General features: G+C 33.2%; 1 protein-coding gene across 3 annotated transcripts in view; it reads left to right on the forward strand.

Annotated features, from left to right (window-relative positions):
• The first annotated feature begins 5128 nt into the window (after positions 1–5128).
• The window catches only part of LOC140444015 (probable cytochrome P450 49a1), a 98230-nt gene continuing 85145 nt past the window's right edge, over positions 5129–18213 (forward strand). Inside the window, exon 1 of one of the 3 annotated variants that reach the window (XM_072535589.1) lies at positions 5129–5327. In XM_072535589.1, coding sequence (XP_072391690.1) covers positions 5325–5327 — 3 coding nt within the window. In that variant the 5' untranslated portion in view covers positions 5129–5324. Of the gene's footprint in view, positions 5328–5349; positions 5475–12777; positions 13043–18213 lie in introns of those variants that run through there. The other 2 variants (XM_072535592.1, XM_072535590.1) reach the window with 2 other exon arrangements.

Genomic DNA, 18213 nt, shown 5'->3' on the forward strand with positions numbered 1-18213 from the left:
TTTTTCCTGACTGAACCTTTTTAGTAATTTTTGCCTCTAAGTCTGCTTTATAAGAAGACGAAGTAATTATAGCTGATTTGCAGGGCTTGCGGCCTCTTTTAGATGATTTTTTATCAGTTTGGGCACAAGCAAGATTTGACAGGGGCTTGTGTAAACTGGAGAAGGATTTAAAAGAGAACTTGACAAGGATAATGGCAGAGGTAGGAGAGGAGGTTCTACCAACTGAGGTAAGGTGGACGCTTGTTTCTGAAGGAGAATGTATCACCAGGTGAGAAGATTCAGGATTTTCCTCATCAAGTGTGTTGTTCGAAGAAGTTTCAACAGGATCATCAGATGTACAGCCGTTATTATCTAGATCAATAGGCTTCTTTTTTTGGGCTTCTGCAATGAACTCTGCATCAGAAAACTTGTTTCTATCCAGTGGAAAAATTCCAGTTGTCTTGAACCCATTGATGGCTATTTCTGCCGTTAAAGGGCGTTGGTTTATTAACAACCATTGCCTAATCTCCTGACACAATAAGGCTTTAAAGGAGACAAAAAAGACTTATCTAAGGGATGCAACTTATGAATTAAATGAGGCGGTAAGGAGATGATTGTAACATGGTTCTGCCTAGCCTTCTCGATAATGTCAATATTTCTGGTGTGGCTTGAATGACAGTTAAAGACTAGGAGAATAGGTAATTCAGTTGTAGGATTTGTAGTGCTCAAAAAATGATCGAACTATTTTCTAAACAGTTCTGTTGTAATCCATCCTGATGGCTGCACGTGAAAGACAGCACCTGGAGGAGATTCTTTTTGCAACTGAGCATTCATGTATCTCCGAAGAAATATCACCATGGGTGAAACATAGTCCCCACCAGCACTCAAACAGACAACAATTGTTATTAAGGCACCTCTTTCTGCTGATGTAAGAGAGCCTACCTGCCTTTTTCCTCGAAGACAAATGACTGGTTGAACTTTACTCTAAACTATTGTAAGGCCACTTTCATCAATGTTAAAAATTCTGTTTGCTGGATAGCTGTGTTTTTCAAACGCGTTAAATGTTGTCAAAAAACATTGACACATTTTTTTTTGTTGAAACCTACAGCTCTTGCAAATAAGGTTCCTGTTGGCTTACGAATTGAAAGTCGGCCCTGACGCCTTTTCATGTGTTTACAAAAGGGTGCGTTATGTCATTCCTTTCATTTCAGCCAGTTGATAGGCCATCCGCCGAAGGTCTTGCCTAGTCAAAAAAAAAGTAGATTCCATGACCAAAGATTACTTAACCAACTGTTCCTAGAATTCGGGAGGCAAGACAATAGGCCCTCCTATTTCCTATTCCTCCTATTTTTCCATTGACAAACGCATCAGCGTGGTCTTGGGTACTTCAAAAGTCTTAGCAGCCTTGTTCCATCCCATTCTTTTCACCCTAGTGGCTGCTATAGCCTTTTTCATATTTTCCTTCAACCACAACCTATTCTTCTTTTCTTTGGTAGTCTTCGGCATGGATTTTTAATCTGCAAATATAACATTCGGAATTAGTTTTTAATAATCAAACATTTGTGTTCGTAGTTCTCTGGCAGAGCTTCGACATCCGGCAATGCCAAGGAAAGGTTTACGCTGTTTTCCCATTGGCAGCAGCACCTCCATACAAAACTGCACTAGGGCACAGCATAAGGAACATTTGTATCTATGCTGTGACTAGGGGTCCGAATTATCAGCTGGGGTCCGAATTTACCGCGGTTCCTCTACTGCAAATATTCCACTTTATATTCGATAAATAATGTGGTTTTTACAGGACGGTGCTCCAGTTCATCACACTGCTCTTACTCAAAATCATCTAAATAATAGATTTTTTGAGTAGTGAATAGGTAGAGAAGGACCAACTGTTTGGCTACCGCGATCACCGGAATTGTCAATGTGAAAAATTGATTTTTTCATATGGGGCTATATCAAAAACCTTGGGTACCACAAGCATCCAACAACGCCAATGATATAAAAAATGGAAAATAGAAAATGATAAAAAAAATGAAATTAAGAATAAGAGAAGCTTTTAATAATATTAACTTATTAAGTATTGTTAAGAAATGTGGCTCGGTCATTTGAATATCGATTTCAAACTTACATTGACGTTGTAGAGAGTCATTTAGAACATTTACTTTAAACTTATTTCTTTAACCCTTAACTGGTATGGTGAAAAAAGAAAACGTTTAATATCACTACAATTATAAGAATGAGAACAGAAAACTAAACAACATCTTTTTAAAGTTAAAATAATGGACAGTCCGGCATGTGAATGCGGAGCAGTGGAGGATTTAAATCACATTTTCTTTAAATGTCCCATTAATGTTATTCCTAACATGGATTTGTATTTAATTTTTTTTTTCAATGAAATTCCAATCACCAATTTTAATAGACACAAAATTAATTTGTAATTTACGATGCTCAAATTCAATGTTTTTGCCTTTCAGTTTCTCCTTTGTGGCGTCCTGTTTATTGTGTAATATGTAACCCTTTCATTACCATTTGTTTATAATGTGTTTATAACTACCTAACCTCAAATTTAAAAATTCAGAAAAAACTTCAGAAAAAAATTTAGTAATTATTTTTTTGCGAAGTTAGTTACTTTTTGACAGACTAAAAGTGGCTGGAAATTACTATACAACCAAGCACACGTACTCATAGTAAATATTAATAGTAAACAAACTAAATTGTAAATAAAATAGAACTTTGCGAATTACCGACAATCAATATTTATTTATCTGCACTATATAATAAATAGTTATGTTAAATTATAACAACTAAAATATATTTTTTTAATATATACTACCCAAAATTTGATGGGTTTAGTATACATTTCCACTATTTAGAATAATTCTTCTTTTTTTAAAGAAAGAAGTCTGCAATAGTAGGATACTTGAGCTATTAATACTGAGAAGTAGGAATTGTTGTGTTGTAGGTTTCCGACAATGAATCTGTCAAAATATGTCCGAGCTAAGCGAATGGAGTATACCACCTTACGCAAATGTCAGCGGCCCTGATAATATGGTTTTTTTTTCTATTCATTTTTTCATCATCATATAACGGGGGTCCTACGGCGATTGCCGCTTCCCGCATTTCAGCCTCCATCTTTTCCTATCTCTCCAATCTCCCTCTTCTAAGCCTCTAGATTGCATTGTTTTTGTAATTTCTCTTCTCCAGGAATTTGGTGGTCTTCCCCTTTTCCTTCTTTCTGGCGGAACATACATTAAGACTTTCTTTGGCCACCACTCCTCCTCCATTCTCATCACGTGACCATACCATTGTAATTGCCTTCCTTGTATTCTATCTGAAAGAGTATCTCTAATTCCTGTACGGTTTCGTATTTCCTCATTCCTGATTCTTTCCATTCTCGATACTTGACATGACCTTCTAAGATAATCCATTTCCACAACGTCTACTTTATCTCGTTCATTCTTTGTCATCGTCCAACATTCGGCACCATATGTGGTAATTGGTTCTACCATTGCTCTGTATACGCGAAGTTTGGTATGCATCTTTATTTTATTAGACCACAGTAATGAATTCAGTATTCGGATGCATTTTTTCCCTTGGGTTATTCGGTTTTGTACATCTATCTTAACTCTGCCATCTGCTGATATGATGCTTCCTAGATATTTATACTGGTTGCAGCCTTTTATGACTGCGTTTTCAAGCCTCAGATCTGTGGTATTTCCTCCAATTTTTAAATATTCTGTTTTGATTATGTTTACAGTAAGCCCTCATTTGGCATATTCCTCAAATAATTTTCGATTCATATAATTTATATCTTCCTCATCGGTTGCAACCACCACCTGATCATCTGCAAACAACAATGTATACAGAGTTTCTTGTCCCACTTCGATGCCCATAAATCTACATTTATTTCTCCAATTCCTCAGTGCTTCTTGGACGTATATTTTAAAGAGTGTCGGTGACAAACAGCATCCTTGCTTTAGGCCTTTAGTGACTTTAAATTCATTTGAGGTTCTGGTTCCAATTTTTACACAACTAACTGCATTTTCGTACAATTTATATATCGCTCGGATATACGTCGAATCCAATCCGGACCTTTTGAGGACCTCAAACATTTTCTTTAACGGGACACTATCATATGCTTTCTCAAGGTCTATAAATACCAAATGGGTCTCTCTACTTCTTTCGACACGCTTTTCAATTATTTGTCGTAGGATAAATATATTATCAAGGCAGGATCTCCCGGTACGAAAGCCGCTTTGTTCTTCAATATCTTGTATCTGTCTTTCAACCCTCTTCTTTAATATTCTGCCGTACAACCGGCCCACAGAGCTCGTCACACTAATACCTCTATAATTGGAAGTCTTTTTTATTCCCTCTCTTATATATGGAGCTTATATAAGATTTATTCCAATCTTTAGGAATTTCCTGGTCTCCACACATACATTTATTGAAAAGGTCTACTATTAATTCTAAAAGTGCAGTCGGCCCATATTTAACCAGCTCTATGGGAATGTCTCCAGGCCCTGCGGCTTTTCCGTTTTTAACCTCTTTTAAGGTTTCCGTCAATTCAGATAATGTTATTATAGGGATTTCCTGCCTTTCGTCTCTGTTGTCTATTAATTCCCTTATCTTTTCCCATCTGTACTCTACTCTATCCTCTTTCAGCAGTTTCGTATAATATTCTTCCCATTCATTTAACTTTATGAGATAAATGTTGTCTTCATTTCTCTCATTTTTCCTAAATTTTTTTAATTCTAAATGATATAACAAAAAGTTATTAAGAAATGTTGTAGTTAATATTATCTAAAGATTTTTCCAACATTTTCAAAGTCTTTAGAGTTCACAAAATAAACTCAAAAATCTAATTATGCCCTCATTTTCGAGATGGACACCATCCTCACCCTGAAAATTGGAATTTAAGTTCCTGTTGACTTGTTGAAAAAAAAAAATAATAATAAAATTGCACCCGACAAAAAAGCACAATTTGCTTTTTTTAGCCCGTATTTTACTGCATCAATATCGAAGCCGCGTGATTGAAATTAAAATCGATAAAAAATCGTCACAGCAATTTAAAAGTACAACACATCGCGTCTGCCTAGCGATCCACAGATTCGAATACACATGCTGGTAATTTATGGGCAACGGTGACCTGAAAGTGGTGGGTAAATGGTAGACTCGTAAAATTGCATAAACGCTTTGGTTTGACTTTGCAGCTACACCTACCTAAGACGGTATTGTGCAAAATGCACCCCACTACAACGCACTTTAATAAAATTCCTTTCTTTACAATTTGGCCGATTAGTATGATATAGTGATAAAGTTTGATTAGTTTTTGTGGACACGGAATCATGGTGCGTCTTTGTTTATGTTTATTTTTGTGATTTAGATAGTTTCATTTGTATTCTGTGTACGGCGTTTAAGTTGAAAAATCGTTTCTTTGGAAAGTTTTCCAAATATATTTTTAAATTCTATTAGTATACAAAAAGAGTAAGCATACGGTATGTAATTAAATTAATAATACAGGAGGATATTTATATGAACTAAATATGATTTCTACTATTCCAAAACGGTTTGTGGCGTGCCAGTTTTTTTAAATATCTTTTGAGGATAAACCGAAAATTGTAAAATAATCTGTTAATTATGATGGTTTCCCTTGTTTTAAAATCTGTTAATTAATTTAATATTCTACTTCATATACTACTGGGAAGTAAGTTTGTCTCGGAATATCCAGGTATCTAGCAAGTTTTTTACTTAACACATTAACACCCAAATTATTTCTTTTAATTTCAAAATTTTGCTTTGTTTTATATCTTTGCATTTTTGAATTTTGGGCCGTCATATAAATTTAACACAGGGACCTACGGTTATTACAATTGCAAGTATGTATGAATGATTTAAAAACAATTATGGAAATTAACATTTTTATTTGCTTCTAATTAAAATAATTTTTTTATTTATGATTAGGGTCGCTCGACCAGTGAATGAACAAATAAGATAACTTTCCAATTAGAGGACCTGCAAATCGGCTTTACATTTGTTGCAGTAGCCAATAATTGTGTAAAGATAAAGTATAAATATTTCTCTGTTAGTATGACCATTAAAAATTATAATAGACTTACTGCTTTTAATGAGTTTGCCGATTTTATATAAAAATGACTCATCCTCATCATCATCCAATTAATGAAAACTCCAATACCAGTAAATGAACATAGGTTTATTTCTTAAAAAGTTTTAATAATATAATTGTTTATGATAATTAAATATTACTTAAGTAAATTTATTTGATAAGTACTGCCTTCAGAAGATATCGGCTTGAAATATATTTTTTTAAATAAACTTTTTTTATTCCAAATTTTTTGGTACAAGTTTTTGGGCCATCTCCAAATATTTTTTTCATAAGACTGATCTCATAACTCACGATAACAAAGACTCCAACTTCAAAAGCTAAAAACATAGCTAAATACAGTGGCGTAACAAACTCCGTCAGGACCCCCCGCAAAATTATAAATGGGGCCCCCTTTAAAAAATTACTAAATGCGACTTTTGTGTAACAAAAACTTATAATTATGTGTTAGTGTATTGATGCACTGTTTATAACAACTAACATTTTTCATCTTTATTGGTATAGAATAAAATAGAACAAAAATTAATAAATGATTACATTATTACATAATATTATTCTATGAGATGAACAACTTTCTTCGTGCACTACTATCAGCGAATATATCTACAATTTTATTAATATCTATCTGATGGGCAACCTTATTTTCGATACTTATAAGAGCTAGAGAAGATAACCGTGCGTCTGACATTGTACTACGAAGATATGATTTTATTAATTTAAGTTTAGAAAAAGATCTCTCTGAACTAGCGGTCGTGACGGGTAAAGTTAAAAATAAGATGTACACATGACACACTTCTGGTATGCAAGCACTAGTGCAATGAAAATCTATGAGAATAATTTTGTTTGCTTCATAAATAGAGTTTGCCGATTCCAACTGTGTCCTTATTGATTTTCTAACAAATTTCAGTTGCTCCAAAAACTCATTACGTAAATCTGACGGGTACGCAGCAACTAATTTACTGGCTTCGGCAAAAAATTCTGGATCCGATCTGAAAAGATATCCACTTCTAGGATCTAAGACTTTAAAATTCTTCCGAAAAACACGCCTATTTTATATCTTTCTTAAGGGTTTGAGATGCGTTGATCTTGTAATAATTCATCGAAATGCTTCTTAACTCTACCAAACCTTTTGATTTTAAAAATTCAGGGCAAGCCACAATTAGTAGCAAAATCTTTGGATTCTTGTAAAAATGACGTATAGTTTTGCCTAAGATTTGATAAAAATTCTTTACAGTTATGTAAAAGTACTGTTGTGCGTGAGAGATCCATATTTTTGGACTGCAAAAGAGTGACAGCTAAATTTATAGATTCCAAAACTTTATTTTGTAAAATAGTTAGAAAGACAAATTCTAACTGTTCCATTTTACTTTTTAAATTATTAGCTGTCATTCTCTCCTCACGATCTGTGGTAGTTAATATTATTTTAGACAGTGTTTTTAAAATTGTTATGTAGTTCTGCTTTACACCAAGAACAGTTTGAAATCTGGATGACCACCTAGTCACCGATAACGTTTTTAGAGTAAGCGATTTTGGTTGGAAATTTTTCTACCTTGTAAGCAAATGATCCCATCTTTTAATACTTTTGCCGAAAAAATTATAAATACTTTGTATGGTATCGTAATAATCGCGGACTTCCAATATATTATTTCTTGCGTCCTGCAACACCAAATTTAAATTATGAGATGCACAATGGATGTATGCAGCTTGGGGTTGGACGGCTTTAATTTTCTTTTGCACTCCGGAATAATGGCCGCCCATATTTGCTGCACCGTCGTAACCCTGTCCGCGACACTTTGCAACTGATATACTATGTTTTTTTAAGAAAGATAAAATTAAATTTGAAATATCTTCTCCAGTTTGGCTATGTATATCACAGAAACCTAAGAATAATTCATTAATTTTTATATTATTAGGAACATCAGTAATTGGATCTCTTTCAATACAAACGTACCTAATTATGACTGATAATTGGTCTGTTTTAGAAATGTCCTGTGTTGTATCTAATAATATAGAAAAAAATAAGCTTTTTTTGAATATTAATTATAAGAGAATCTCTAATTGAATTTCCTAATAAAGTTAATAATTCATTTTGAATTTTTGGACTTAAATATCTTGTTTGATATTTCGGTTTTTGTATTAATTCGCCTAAGAAATTGTCGTATTTAGCAAATAAATTAACTATTACTAGAAAATTGCCACTATTTGCATCACTAACTATTTCCCTATGTCCTCTAAATGGTATATTCATAAGCGCTAAATTTAAAATTATATATCTACTATCCAAATTAAAATGTTTCTCCAAAAAGATTATTTTCTTCTAAATTTCCTCTCCGTACAATACTCTAAAGACTTGTTATTTTTGTTCATGTCATAAACAACCGAGGCATGGAGGTAAATTAAAGATTTTTCATGAACCTTAATTTTTTTGAAAGACCCTGCCAATCTTTCACTCCTTTAATCCATGCGGAATTATATGACGGTGTTGTTCTATCGGCAAAAAGCCAGCAAGGTTAAAAAGTTTTCAGCATAAAAGTTTTCCGAAAAAGAACGGTTATTGGCGTCTTTTGGGAATGGCCTTTTAGGTTTAGATGGCCCCTGCTGTAGTATTTGTTTTTTATAGCAAAATCTTCAATATTGTCATTATACAACCCCTTAGTGATAAACTTCATGGGAACTAAAACCGTTTTTTTGATTATTAGTCTGTCTACCCAAATAAAAATGAAACGTTACCTGGAACTACAATAAGCGTAATTAATCTGCTCGACGTCCAATTCTACTTCTGGGCTGTCATTTTCATTTTGAGTAGGATTAGTAATTATTCTTTCCTGACTAAGACCAACTGAATCTATTGATGCTTTACTAGCTTCACTAGGCTGCTGTTTTAATTCACCAGTTGTCACAAAAAATTAAGAAATTTTTGGTAATTTTTGTTTTTGTTCGGATTTTTGAGCACGTAGCTTTCGCTTTTCTGAACCACTTTTATATTCCCTCTTAGAACTCATTCTGTCTCCTGCAGATATATTACAATAAGAACGTTATTACATGTGTAAGTGTTATAATTTCCTTATCTTACCGTTTATCTGTTGAGAGATTGTCCAATGATAACACAAGTCATCATTAATTGATAAATAAGTGCGTACCAAATTGATGCAACTAAACCGTAAAACAACACAAATAACACAAAATGCAAATAACCAAACAATGTAAGGATATAATACTACTGCCGAATATCGTATCGAAATACTAAACGTAAACAGAAAACGCATTTCTAGATATAGAAAAATATTGTTCTAAAATTCGCAAAATTGCAATTCTCAAACCTTTCAAATATTTCAATAGTCACGTACAAAGCATTATAGTTTATAGTCGTCATCATAAAAGGTCGGGACACCGGAAAGGATTAAGTTTATGTTTATGGGAGTAGTAGATATGAGATGATAGTTGCCGAAATGCCGAATATGCCTATTTAAAAATTTGCATTTTTAAATTTAAAATTACAGGTTTTATGTTAGTTAATGTTTTTACGTTTATGTTTTTAAGATTTCCAGGCACTGCTTAAAAAAAGGTTGCGTCTGCATGCGTAAAATAATATAAAATAACACATTTTTACATATATTAGTCGATAAGATGGGGCCCCAGATATATTGGGGCCCCCCCGCAAGCTTCATGCCGCGGGGGCCTCTGCTACGCCTCTGGCTAAATATATTATTAGCATGTACATGTTACTAGAATATGCATATTATTTTTGGTCTTACCCTCACTGCTTCCGACATCGTCAAATTTAGTCGTTTCCACCTAATTTTGTTTTATTTCAACTAAAAGCAGAAAACTTACTCACCCATCAACTTTTTCAAATATCTTTTCTTGTCTGTTCCCCCTTCTTTGATCGCTAGTTTGATCTTCTTGGTTTGTTTTCCGGATAATTTTTTTTATCTATTGTTTTTTAGATCCGTCTCCAGTTTTCTTTTTTTTACATTATTTTCCTTTTCTTTTTTTTATTTACTTGTTCAACATGGTATTCCGTATTCCACCCACTTATTAGATCTAATTGTATAGGGCATTTGCACATGTTGGTTTCTTTTTTTTGGTACACTCTCTTGCAGTGGCCAGTGAAGATGATTCTCCCATACTTCACCTAAAATATTTTTTTTTTCTTTGATATATGGCAATATTGAATATCGTGACCTTTGGTTCGTTGCAATGGACAGTTTTAGTTGGAATAGCAATACGCAGATTGGAAGCCTTTCTCTTCCACAATATTATAACATTGTCAACAATCGTTTCTAAACGGTATGATTTAATTTCTGAATCGATATATTCATCGGGCATAATACGAGGTATAGGTGTAGTTGCAGCAGTTTCCTTTAATAACGTATTATTAATTGAGGGCTCGTACAGGACCCCGTCAGTTTCAACGGGCAATTAATTTAAAAAGCATTCGGTGAATACATCGCTTGGATATTCTGCATCCATTGGCATATTATTTAAAAACGACTTGCTAAACAATTCTTCGCTTTGTTCATTATCTAATTCAGTCAAAGTAGGCAACATAGCGCCACTGGCGTAAAAGTCTTTGGCTCATGTGTGTTTTGATCACAGAATTTTTGAAAAGAATCTATGTCCTTGAAAAAAATTTGTAATATTGTTGATATGTAAGTAGTGTTCCAATACTTTTAAAGAACATTTATAATCTTCTGCTGACAATTGGGTACTACCTAAGTCTTTTCTGAAATATTTCGTTTCGTCGGGTCGAAATACACTTTAAATAATCAACTGCGTCAGGGTTTAATGGATAAAGAGCACAAATTATGAATCCATTTATAATAGTTCTTTCCTTACAAGCTTCCTTACAAGCTTACCAGCTTGTTTAAAAAGCATACTAAAATTGTGGCGAGTAGTTGGTGTACTACTCTTTTGTTTATGAAGGCGGCCAACTGATTTCCGTTCAACTAGGTCTAAGTATGCTGACTTCACAAGGCTGTAGTATGTGGGTCGAGTTGGGATACAGACAATAAAGGATGATTCTGTGTTTAATACAGAACTCACAAAGGTCCAAATTATAATGGGAGCTATGTCCATCTACGACAAGGATTACTGGAAATATTATGCTATTTTCTACCAACCAGGGATAAAATACACTTGCAATATACTTACTCAAAAAATACTCACTGGTCATCCAACCAGAATCGGACCTTCCAATGGTCCATCCTTTTGGCACCGAAAGAGCCAGTTCCTTAGGAACTCTCTTGTAGGAAAAAACAATCATTGGTGAGACTGCCGTACCGTTAGCTTTATAATTACACAGTATTGTGATTAATTCTTTCTCATTCTTTGAAGGCTTTCGAAAAAGCTAGAATCTGGCCAGGAAACAATCTTAATTTTGACGATTCAGATTTTGCTGGAGTGCTCACCTATGGACCTTCCACAAGTTTGCAAGTGGAAAATAACCCTGCACCAATAATACTTTCTGAGAATTTTGAAATAAATGCTATGAACAATTCAGCTCTTACTTAAACTCCCGAAATGCCTATGAAGGGAGATGATAATCTGGAATTTATTACGGGCTTAGTGGGAGAGTTGCTAACAAATGTTTTCAGCGACGCTTCTTACCTAGGAGTAGCACAATCTCCTAAACGTGCAAAATTAGTAGATATTCGACCATTTCCTACATTGCAACCAAAGCAGAATAGGCGTGGTAGAAAAAAGGGAAAGTCATGCATATATACCTACTAGTACACCAGAAAAGAATAGAGTACAAGCTAAAGAGAAGGAAAGGAATGACAAACGAACCAAAGTTATAAAAATAAAAATTAATGATAGTGAAAAATTAAAACCTGCACAAAAGAAGGCTAAAAAAGACCAAAGAAATAATCATCTTACTTTAGTTCCTCAGAATCTGACGTATGCGTTACGATGTCTCATTGCAATTCACATTCTGATATAGATGTGCACAGTGATCAGGAGGCAATACATGGTCTTTTAGATGATGAAGAGGTTCTTGTAGGCGACTTTGTTTTGGTAAAATTTGCAACAAAGAAAACGGTTGTTCACTTTGTGGGCCGTGTAGAAGAACTAATGGATGAGGAATTAACAATCAAATTTTTACAGGGCTTAGACAAATGTTTTTCTGAATGGTCCAAATGTGCCCCACAGCTGTACAAATCTGTCCCATGGTGGGGTACAATTCGACAAATACACTGTTGAAGAAAATTTGTATTTTTTCCATGTTTGACTGATTTATTCGTAGTTTCGTCGATAAATATCCAAAGACAACAGATACAACTATTGACTTGTACATTATCTGTCATAAATTATTAAAATATCTTGAAAATATTCCCTACTGAAAAATAATGTCCAAATCTACCCCACCCTCCCCTACTACAATCGTACTGTTTCGGCAGCTATTTCTGTAGCATTTATTAAATTAGTCACTTTGTTTGTCGCCGCATTAAAAAAGTTTTTTTGAAAAAATAAATAAAACAATATAATTGGTCTTAAGTGCAGGAAATCTCATATTTTCTATAAAAAATCAAGAAAGTCGCTACCTGTTACCACATTAAATTTGAAACAGCGTTGGATATACATATCTTTATTGTTTGATTACTGAACTCAAAACTTTCTCTCTTGGACGCGATGAATAAGAAATGAAATAATTTACTAATGCGAGTACTTTTATTTTCGTTTGGTAACTCTTCGAAAAAGGTTGTTAGATCGTCGTTTGTCTAAATTGCGACGTGTCGGTTATTGTTTAATGGTGTTTGTGAATACTTCCAGTGTACTTTAAATTTTATGGGATGCTTTTGAAACAGTACCTACTGACTTAGGGTGTGTGGAATGTTAGTTTTGTTACGGTTACGTGAACACAAGATTTCGATTTCTTTAGCGGTGGTGTGACGTGTTTTGTGTTAGAATGAGAATTTCCTTTTCGTTTTATTTCAAAAGGTAAGATTATGCTATTCTGCATCATATTTTGGCCTAAATATGCACCTGAGAAAATTGCTTGCAATTGAATATATATTAGATATATCTATAATAACTCATTTTAGTTCATCCCATATCTTGGATAATAACAAAAAATTTTTGAAGTATCATTTCGTTCCATAATCTTCTAAACACTAATATGACATCAAATAGAAATGCACTTACTAAACGTTTTTATATGAATGTGTCAAATGTCAACATTATATGTCAAATGTCAAACTTCTTAGATATTCTTTTGGTAGTTTGCTTTACGTAATAATTATTAGAATGTTATTACAAACTCTCAACTACTTTGTTCGTTGAATACTATCATTATTTTTTTATTCGCCGTGTTGATACTAAATTATTAAAAACCTTTAAATTGAACTTACGACATTAACTTCTGTCAAATGTCAATATATATAAAGTTCAAACTTCAATCGATTTTCTGCTGTTATATGCTATGTTTTGTATAATAAGCGACTTAAGCGATTACGTGGCACCGCCCGTTTTTTATATATTGGCTTTAAACAAACCAAATTGTTTATGCTATTTAACTTCAATTTTTAAATAATTTTGTAAATTTTTGAAACGTTTTAGTTTATTATAGAGAATTCCCATGATACCAACCGGTATGCCATTCGAATTTAAACGAATTTAATATCCGATTTGTCTTACATTCGCCATGAAAATAAACTAATCACAAGGTTAATCCTTGCATGCTTGTAGACTGAATATAGAAAATAATTGTTTCCCTCAGGATCAATAGCACGTAATATGTTGATACCACATTGTTCATTTTCGCGCCTGGCAGCACAACGAAAAATATTGTATATCACAACCAACTCAACACATGGTTACTTTGTTGCGACGTGAAATTGCCCCTTTTTAAAATTTTATTGAGCTTAATTAATTTGATCTTAATACAAAAAAGTTAATATGAATCAGCTAATAATTTAACAGAACTTTTATTAATTATGAGGCAGTACGAAGTTCGCCAGATCAGCTTATATTAATAAAGATAATAATATTAACCTCCAAAATGAACTCTTACCAAAAAAAATACGAACTTAATTTGACAAAAAACGCTGATTTTTAAAAACGTTAAATAAAATGTACCGCTGCACTTCTATTGCATAGATTACCAGAAAACCTTTGATTGTGTGGACACTTAGACACTTTCTAAGGCTCTGGATAACGCAAGAATCAAATCCAGCTATGCAATCTTATCAAACATATATTATATACAAATGTAGTATGGAAGTCACATTAGACAAAGTTATTTACTTTAGCTCTGGACAATATCTTTCAAAAAATCATCATCATGATGTTCCTCAAGTAAAATAATTTTATAAGAGTGAAATTTGTATTGTTTTTAATATCTTCAAATGCTTGTCCCTAAGAAAAGTCATGTCTTTAATCCATTAAAAATCAATGACTTCCAACAAAACCTAGAAGAAGTTCTTTCTTTAGACTAAATAGATAGTGACCCTGAGAGCACTTGGATCTATCTCAAAGATAAGGTAATCGAGGCTGAAAAGACTGTGAGGCAGCGGTTTCCACGGGCCGTAAGCCGTGGATATCCGATAATACGTGGACTGTGATTCAAAGCAGAAAAGAACATAAAACTAGATACGAAACAAACGATGAATACAGAGCGTTATCGAAAGAAATCAGAAAACAGTGCCGCAAAGACAAAGCTGATTAAATCTCTCAAATATGCAGAGAGAAAGAGAGACATGGCTGTCGAGATGAACCGAGAGATTTATTTCAAAAGATCAAACTCCTTACCAGAGAATTTAAATCTCAAACGAGGTCTGTAATAGATAAGGAAGGTAATCTAGAGACCGATACTGTAGCATATCTTGCTGCATATCATCAAAAACAGATTAAAAACCTATCTACATTACCAAATACCTCAGGAAAAAGCGAGGTTTGTAAAGAGTAAAAGTACACGGTAACAAATCCTGAACGTGAGATAACTCGTTGAAAAGTCTAGAGAATTTCAAGTACCTTTGATTATATGCTTCGTTGACTACCAAAAGACATTTGATTGTGTAAGCTGGATAAATCTGTGGTCCATTTTCTGACTTATTCAACATTTATGGTGAACATGTCATGAGGATGACTTTAGATGGATGGGCCGGTGGAGTAACAGTGGCTGGTAGAGTCACCTTAGAATTTAAATTTGGAACAATGATGTCACAGCTACAATTTTAGTGTTAGCTTCAATTACAAAAGAAGGCACTGTAGATGATCTGATCTAGATCGAAAACGTCACGTTATGCTACCGTATAAATTTTAACGATACTTTTTTAAAAGTTTTAATATGTTTTATACCTAAATACAAATGTGAAGTGTTTTACTTCTGTATCAGTTTTTTAAACGATGGTATACAGCCAACTACTGGGATTTTCCCATTAATCTTTTTTATTTTTATTTCTTTGTTTCCCATTCTGTATTCTCTTCCTTTGTTAACGTTTTGATGATTTCATCCATGATCAAATTGAAGAGCATGGGGCTCAATGAATCCCTTTGTCTTATTCCGCTGCCTAGTTCTATAAGTTCTGTAAGTTGTCTATCTATTCTGACTTCCATTTTGTTTTGGTAGATATTTTCGATAGTTTTTATAATATTTAGGGAACTTCTCTATTATACAGAAGATGGATTATATCTTTGAGTCTTACTTTGCCAAACGCTTTCTTTAGGTCAATTAGCCACAGAAATGCTGGTCTATTATACTCTAGTGATCTGGTTTGGTCTACCTCTACTCCTATTTCTTATTGGTACCGCTAATAGCGTCGGTCTGGGTGGGTAATTTTCATTTGATCTTGACACATGTCCAGCCCATCTAAGCTTACCTATTTTTATAGAAATATATATCTCTACCATTAACGACTTCTTTATAATTCTAGTACAATTCGAAAGTATTCTGCATAGTATCTTCTTTTTGAAGATGAGCAGACGATTTGCGTCTGTTTTAAGGGATGGTATATGTCGACACTGGTAGGATGAGTGTTCTGTATATTATTAATTTGCTTTTTTGGCTTAAATTTCTCTTTTATTTACATAATATCCCCTAAAAATTTTTTCCATCAATAAAAACAAATCCTGGATGGAAAATTTTTCGGAGGCCCACCCTGCATGCATAAGTTCATTTATAGTAAAGTAAACGTTCGTAGGATATGATCCTTAATTACTATTTAACTGGGAATAAGCCACAACTAAAGGTTAAAATACGTTTATTGACGTTTCAATTTCCACTTCGGAAATCGTTCTCAAAATACAAACATCACTAATGTTTGTATTTTGAGAACGATTTCCGAAGTGGAAATTGAAACGTCAATAAACGTATTTTAACCTTTAGTTGTGGCTTATTCCCAGTTAAATAGTAATTAATTTAAAATGCCACAAGAAAATAGCTTCAGAACAATATATGATCCTTATACTAAAAAATAAGTCACAGTTCCCTCGTATTTTGATTTGAAATCGTCACCCAGATGACTGTAAATTTAATACCATTCACATCTTTTCAATTATAAATCAATTTTTTTCATTACTTGCCGAATTATTAAATGCCTCTAAAGTGCTGTAACATAATCGTTTCCATATTACTATGCTTTCACTTATTTGGTAGCCGATTACAACATAAAAGAACAGTTTTCTAATTTTTACCGGAGGCACTCTCGTAAAGATTATTTAAAATTCTGCATGGAAAGAAATGATATAATTTATTATCGGTTTTTTTTTAATTTGACATATGTAATACTTAAATATAAAAAAATAATATTGCTTTTAGTCTAGTAATTTCTTGCAAGGTGTATTAATTATATTAAATATTATATTTATATCGGATTATTATATCTTTACTTACTGTACTATACTTACTGTACTTGTGCGAAACGAGTTAAAGGTTGCGAGTGTTTGACAATATAAAAATTAAAATTAACTCCTACACTAAGAAAAGTGAATTGTTTACACCAATATAATAGTTTATATTATTATTCACCAATTGCATAAACCTTTTTTCACTAATGAAAAATTCGACACCATAAGCTGGTCGAGATAAAGAGATACCTGGTGCATACAATATTTTTCATCTATTTTTTGCACCTGTATGTTAGGTCTGACAATGAATTTGTAATTTGTGATTTTCGATATATTTTTCGATTTAACACTTTAACTGCCATGTGTACATATAATGGACACAGGTTTTATCAGCGTTTTAGCCATGTTCCGTGGCTGGTACACATTTACCGTCTATTTAAATAGGAATATCATTGAGTCTGGCGAACTGGTAGAACTATGACATTTATAAATATCCTGGGATTTTTTTAATTTTTAAAAGTATAAGTGATAATAAAATGAAAATTAAATATACATCAACTTTTTTTATTTTTATAATAGTACAAGCATATTATATAATTAAAAGTAACATAGAATGTGGTATTTTTTAACTAGAAAATTAAGTACTGAGAGTCAGTTTTGTTGTACATGTTTTAGATATTTTTTTGTGAAAACATTGTTGGCAAGGAAACATTCTAAACATCCGTTGCATACACATTACTCGTTTTGTGTTTTTTACAGCGTTCAGAGTTTTTTTGTAACAAATCGTGCATCTGCCTCTTTTATTCAAAGTATTTTGAGTTAGTTCATGTTTAGTTTCAACTTGTACAGGAAGGGGTAGATTACTACATTGAAGAAGTTGCATGCACACATTGTAATTGACATTTTGCTTTGGTTGATGTTATTAAAAATAATTAGAGCATTAACCAGTGAAGTACCAGTAATAGTCTCAAATGCCACTTTTCTGTACCATTTGGCAAACTTTCGTAAGCAGTTTGAGTAAGCTTGATCTGACATGTCCACAAATGCTTTTGCGTTATTGTGCTTAACAATGGCTGCAGGTTTTCTTTTAGGAGCTTTCCTATACGTTACCTCTATCATATCGTCTCTATGTTTTGCATACAAGAAAAGTAAGTCTCTCTTGTCATGCCATTTCATAACTACAATATCATTTTTGTTTTGTTTGGCAATAGTCTCTCCTTTCTTGAGTTTGACGTCTACAGCATCTTTGGTAAGATTTTTTCCGTTTTTTCTCAACCTTCCAATAAAATGAGTGGATCTAGTTTTTAAAATTTCAGCAAGGTTAA

Source organism: Diabrotica undecimpunctata, chromosome 6 (assembly GCF_040954645.1).
Source record: "Diabrotica undecimpunctata isolate CICGRU chromosome 6, icDiaUnde3, whole genome shotgun sequence".
Classification (NCBI taxonomy): domain Eukaryota; kingdom Metazoa; phylum Arthropoda; class Insecta; order Coleoptera; family Chrysomelidae; genus Diabrotica; species Diabrotica undecimpunctata.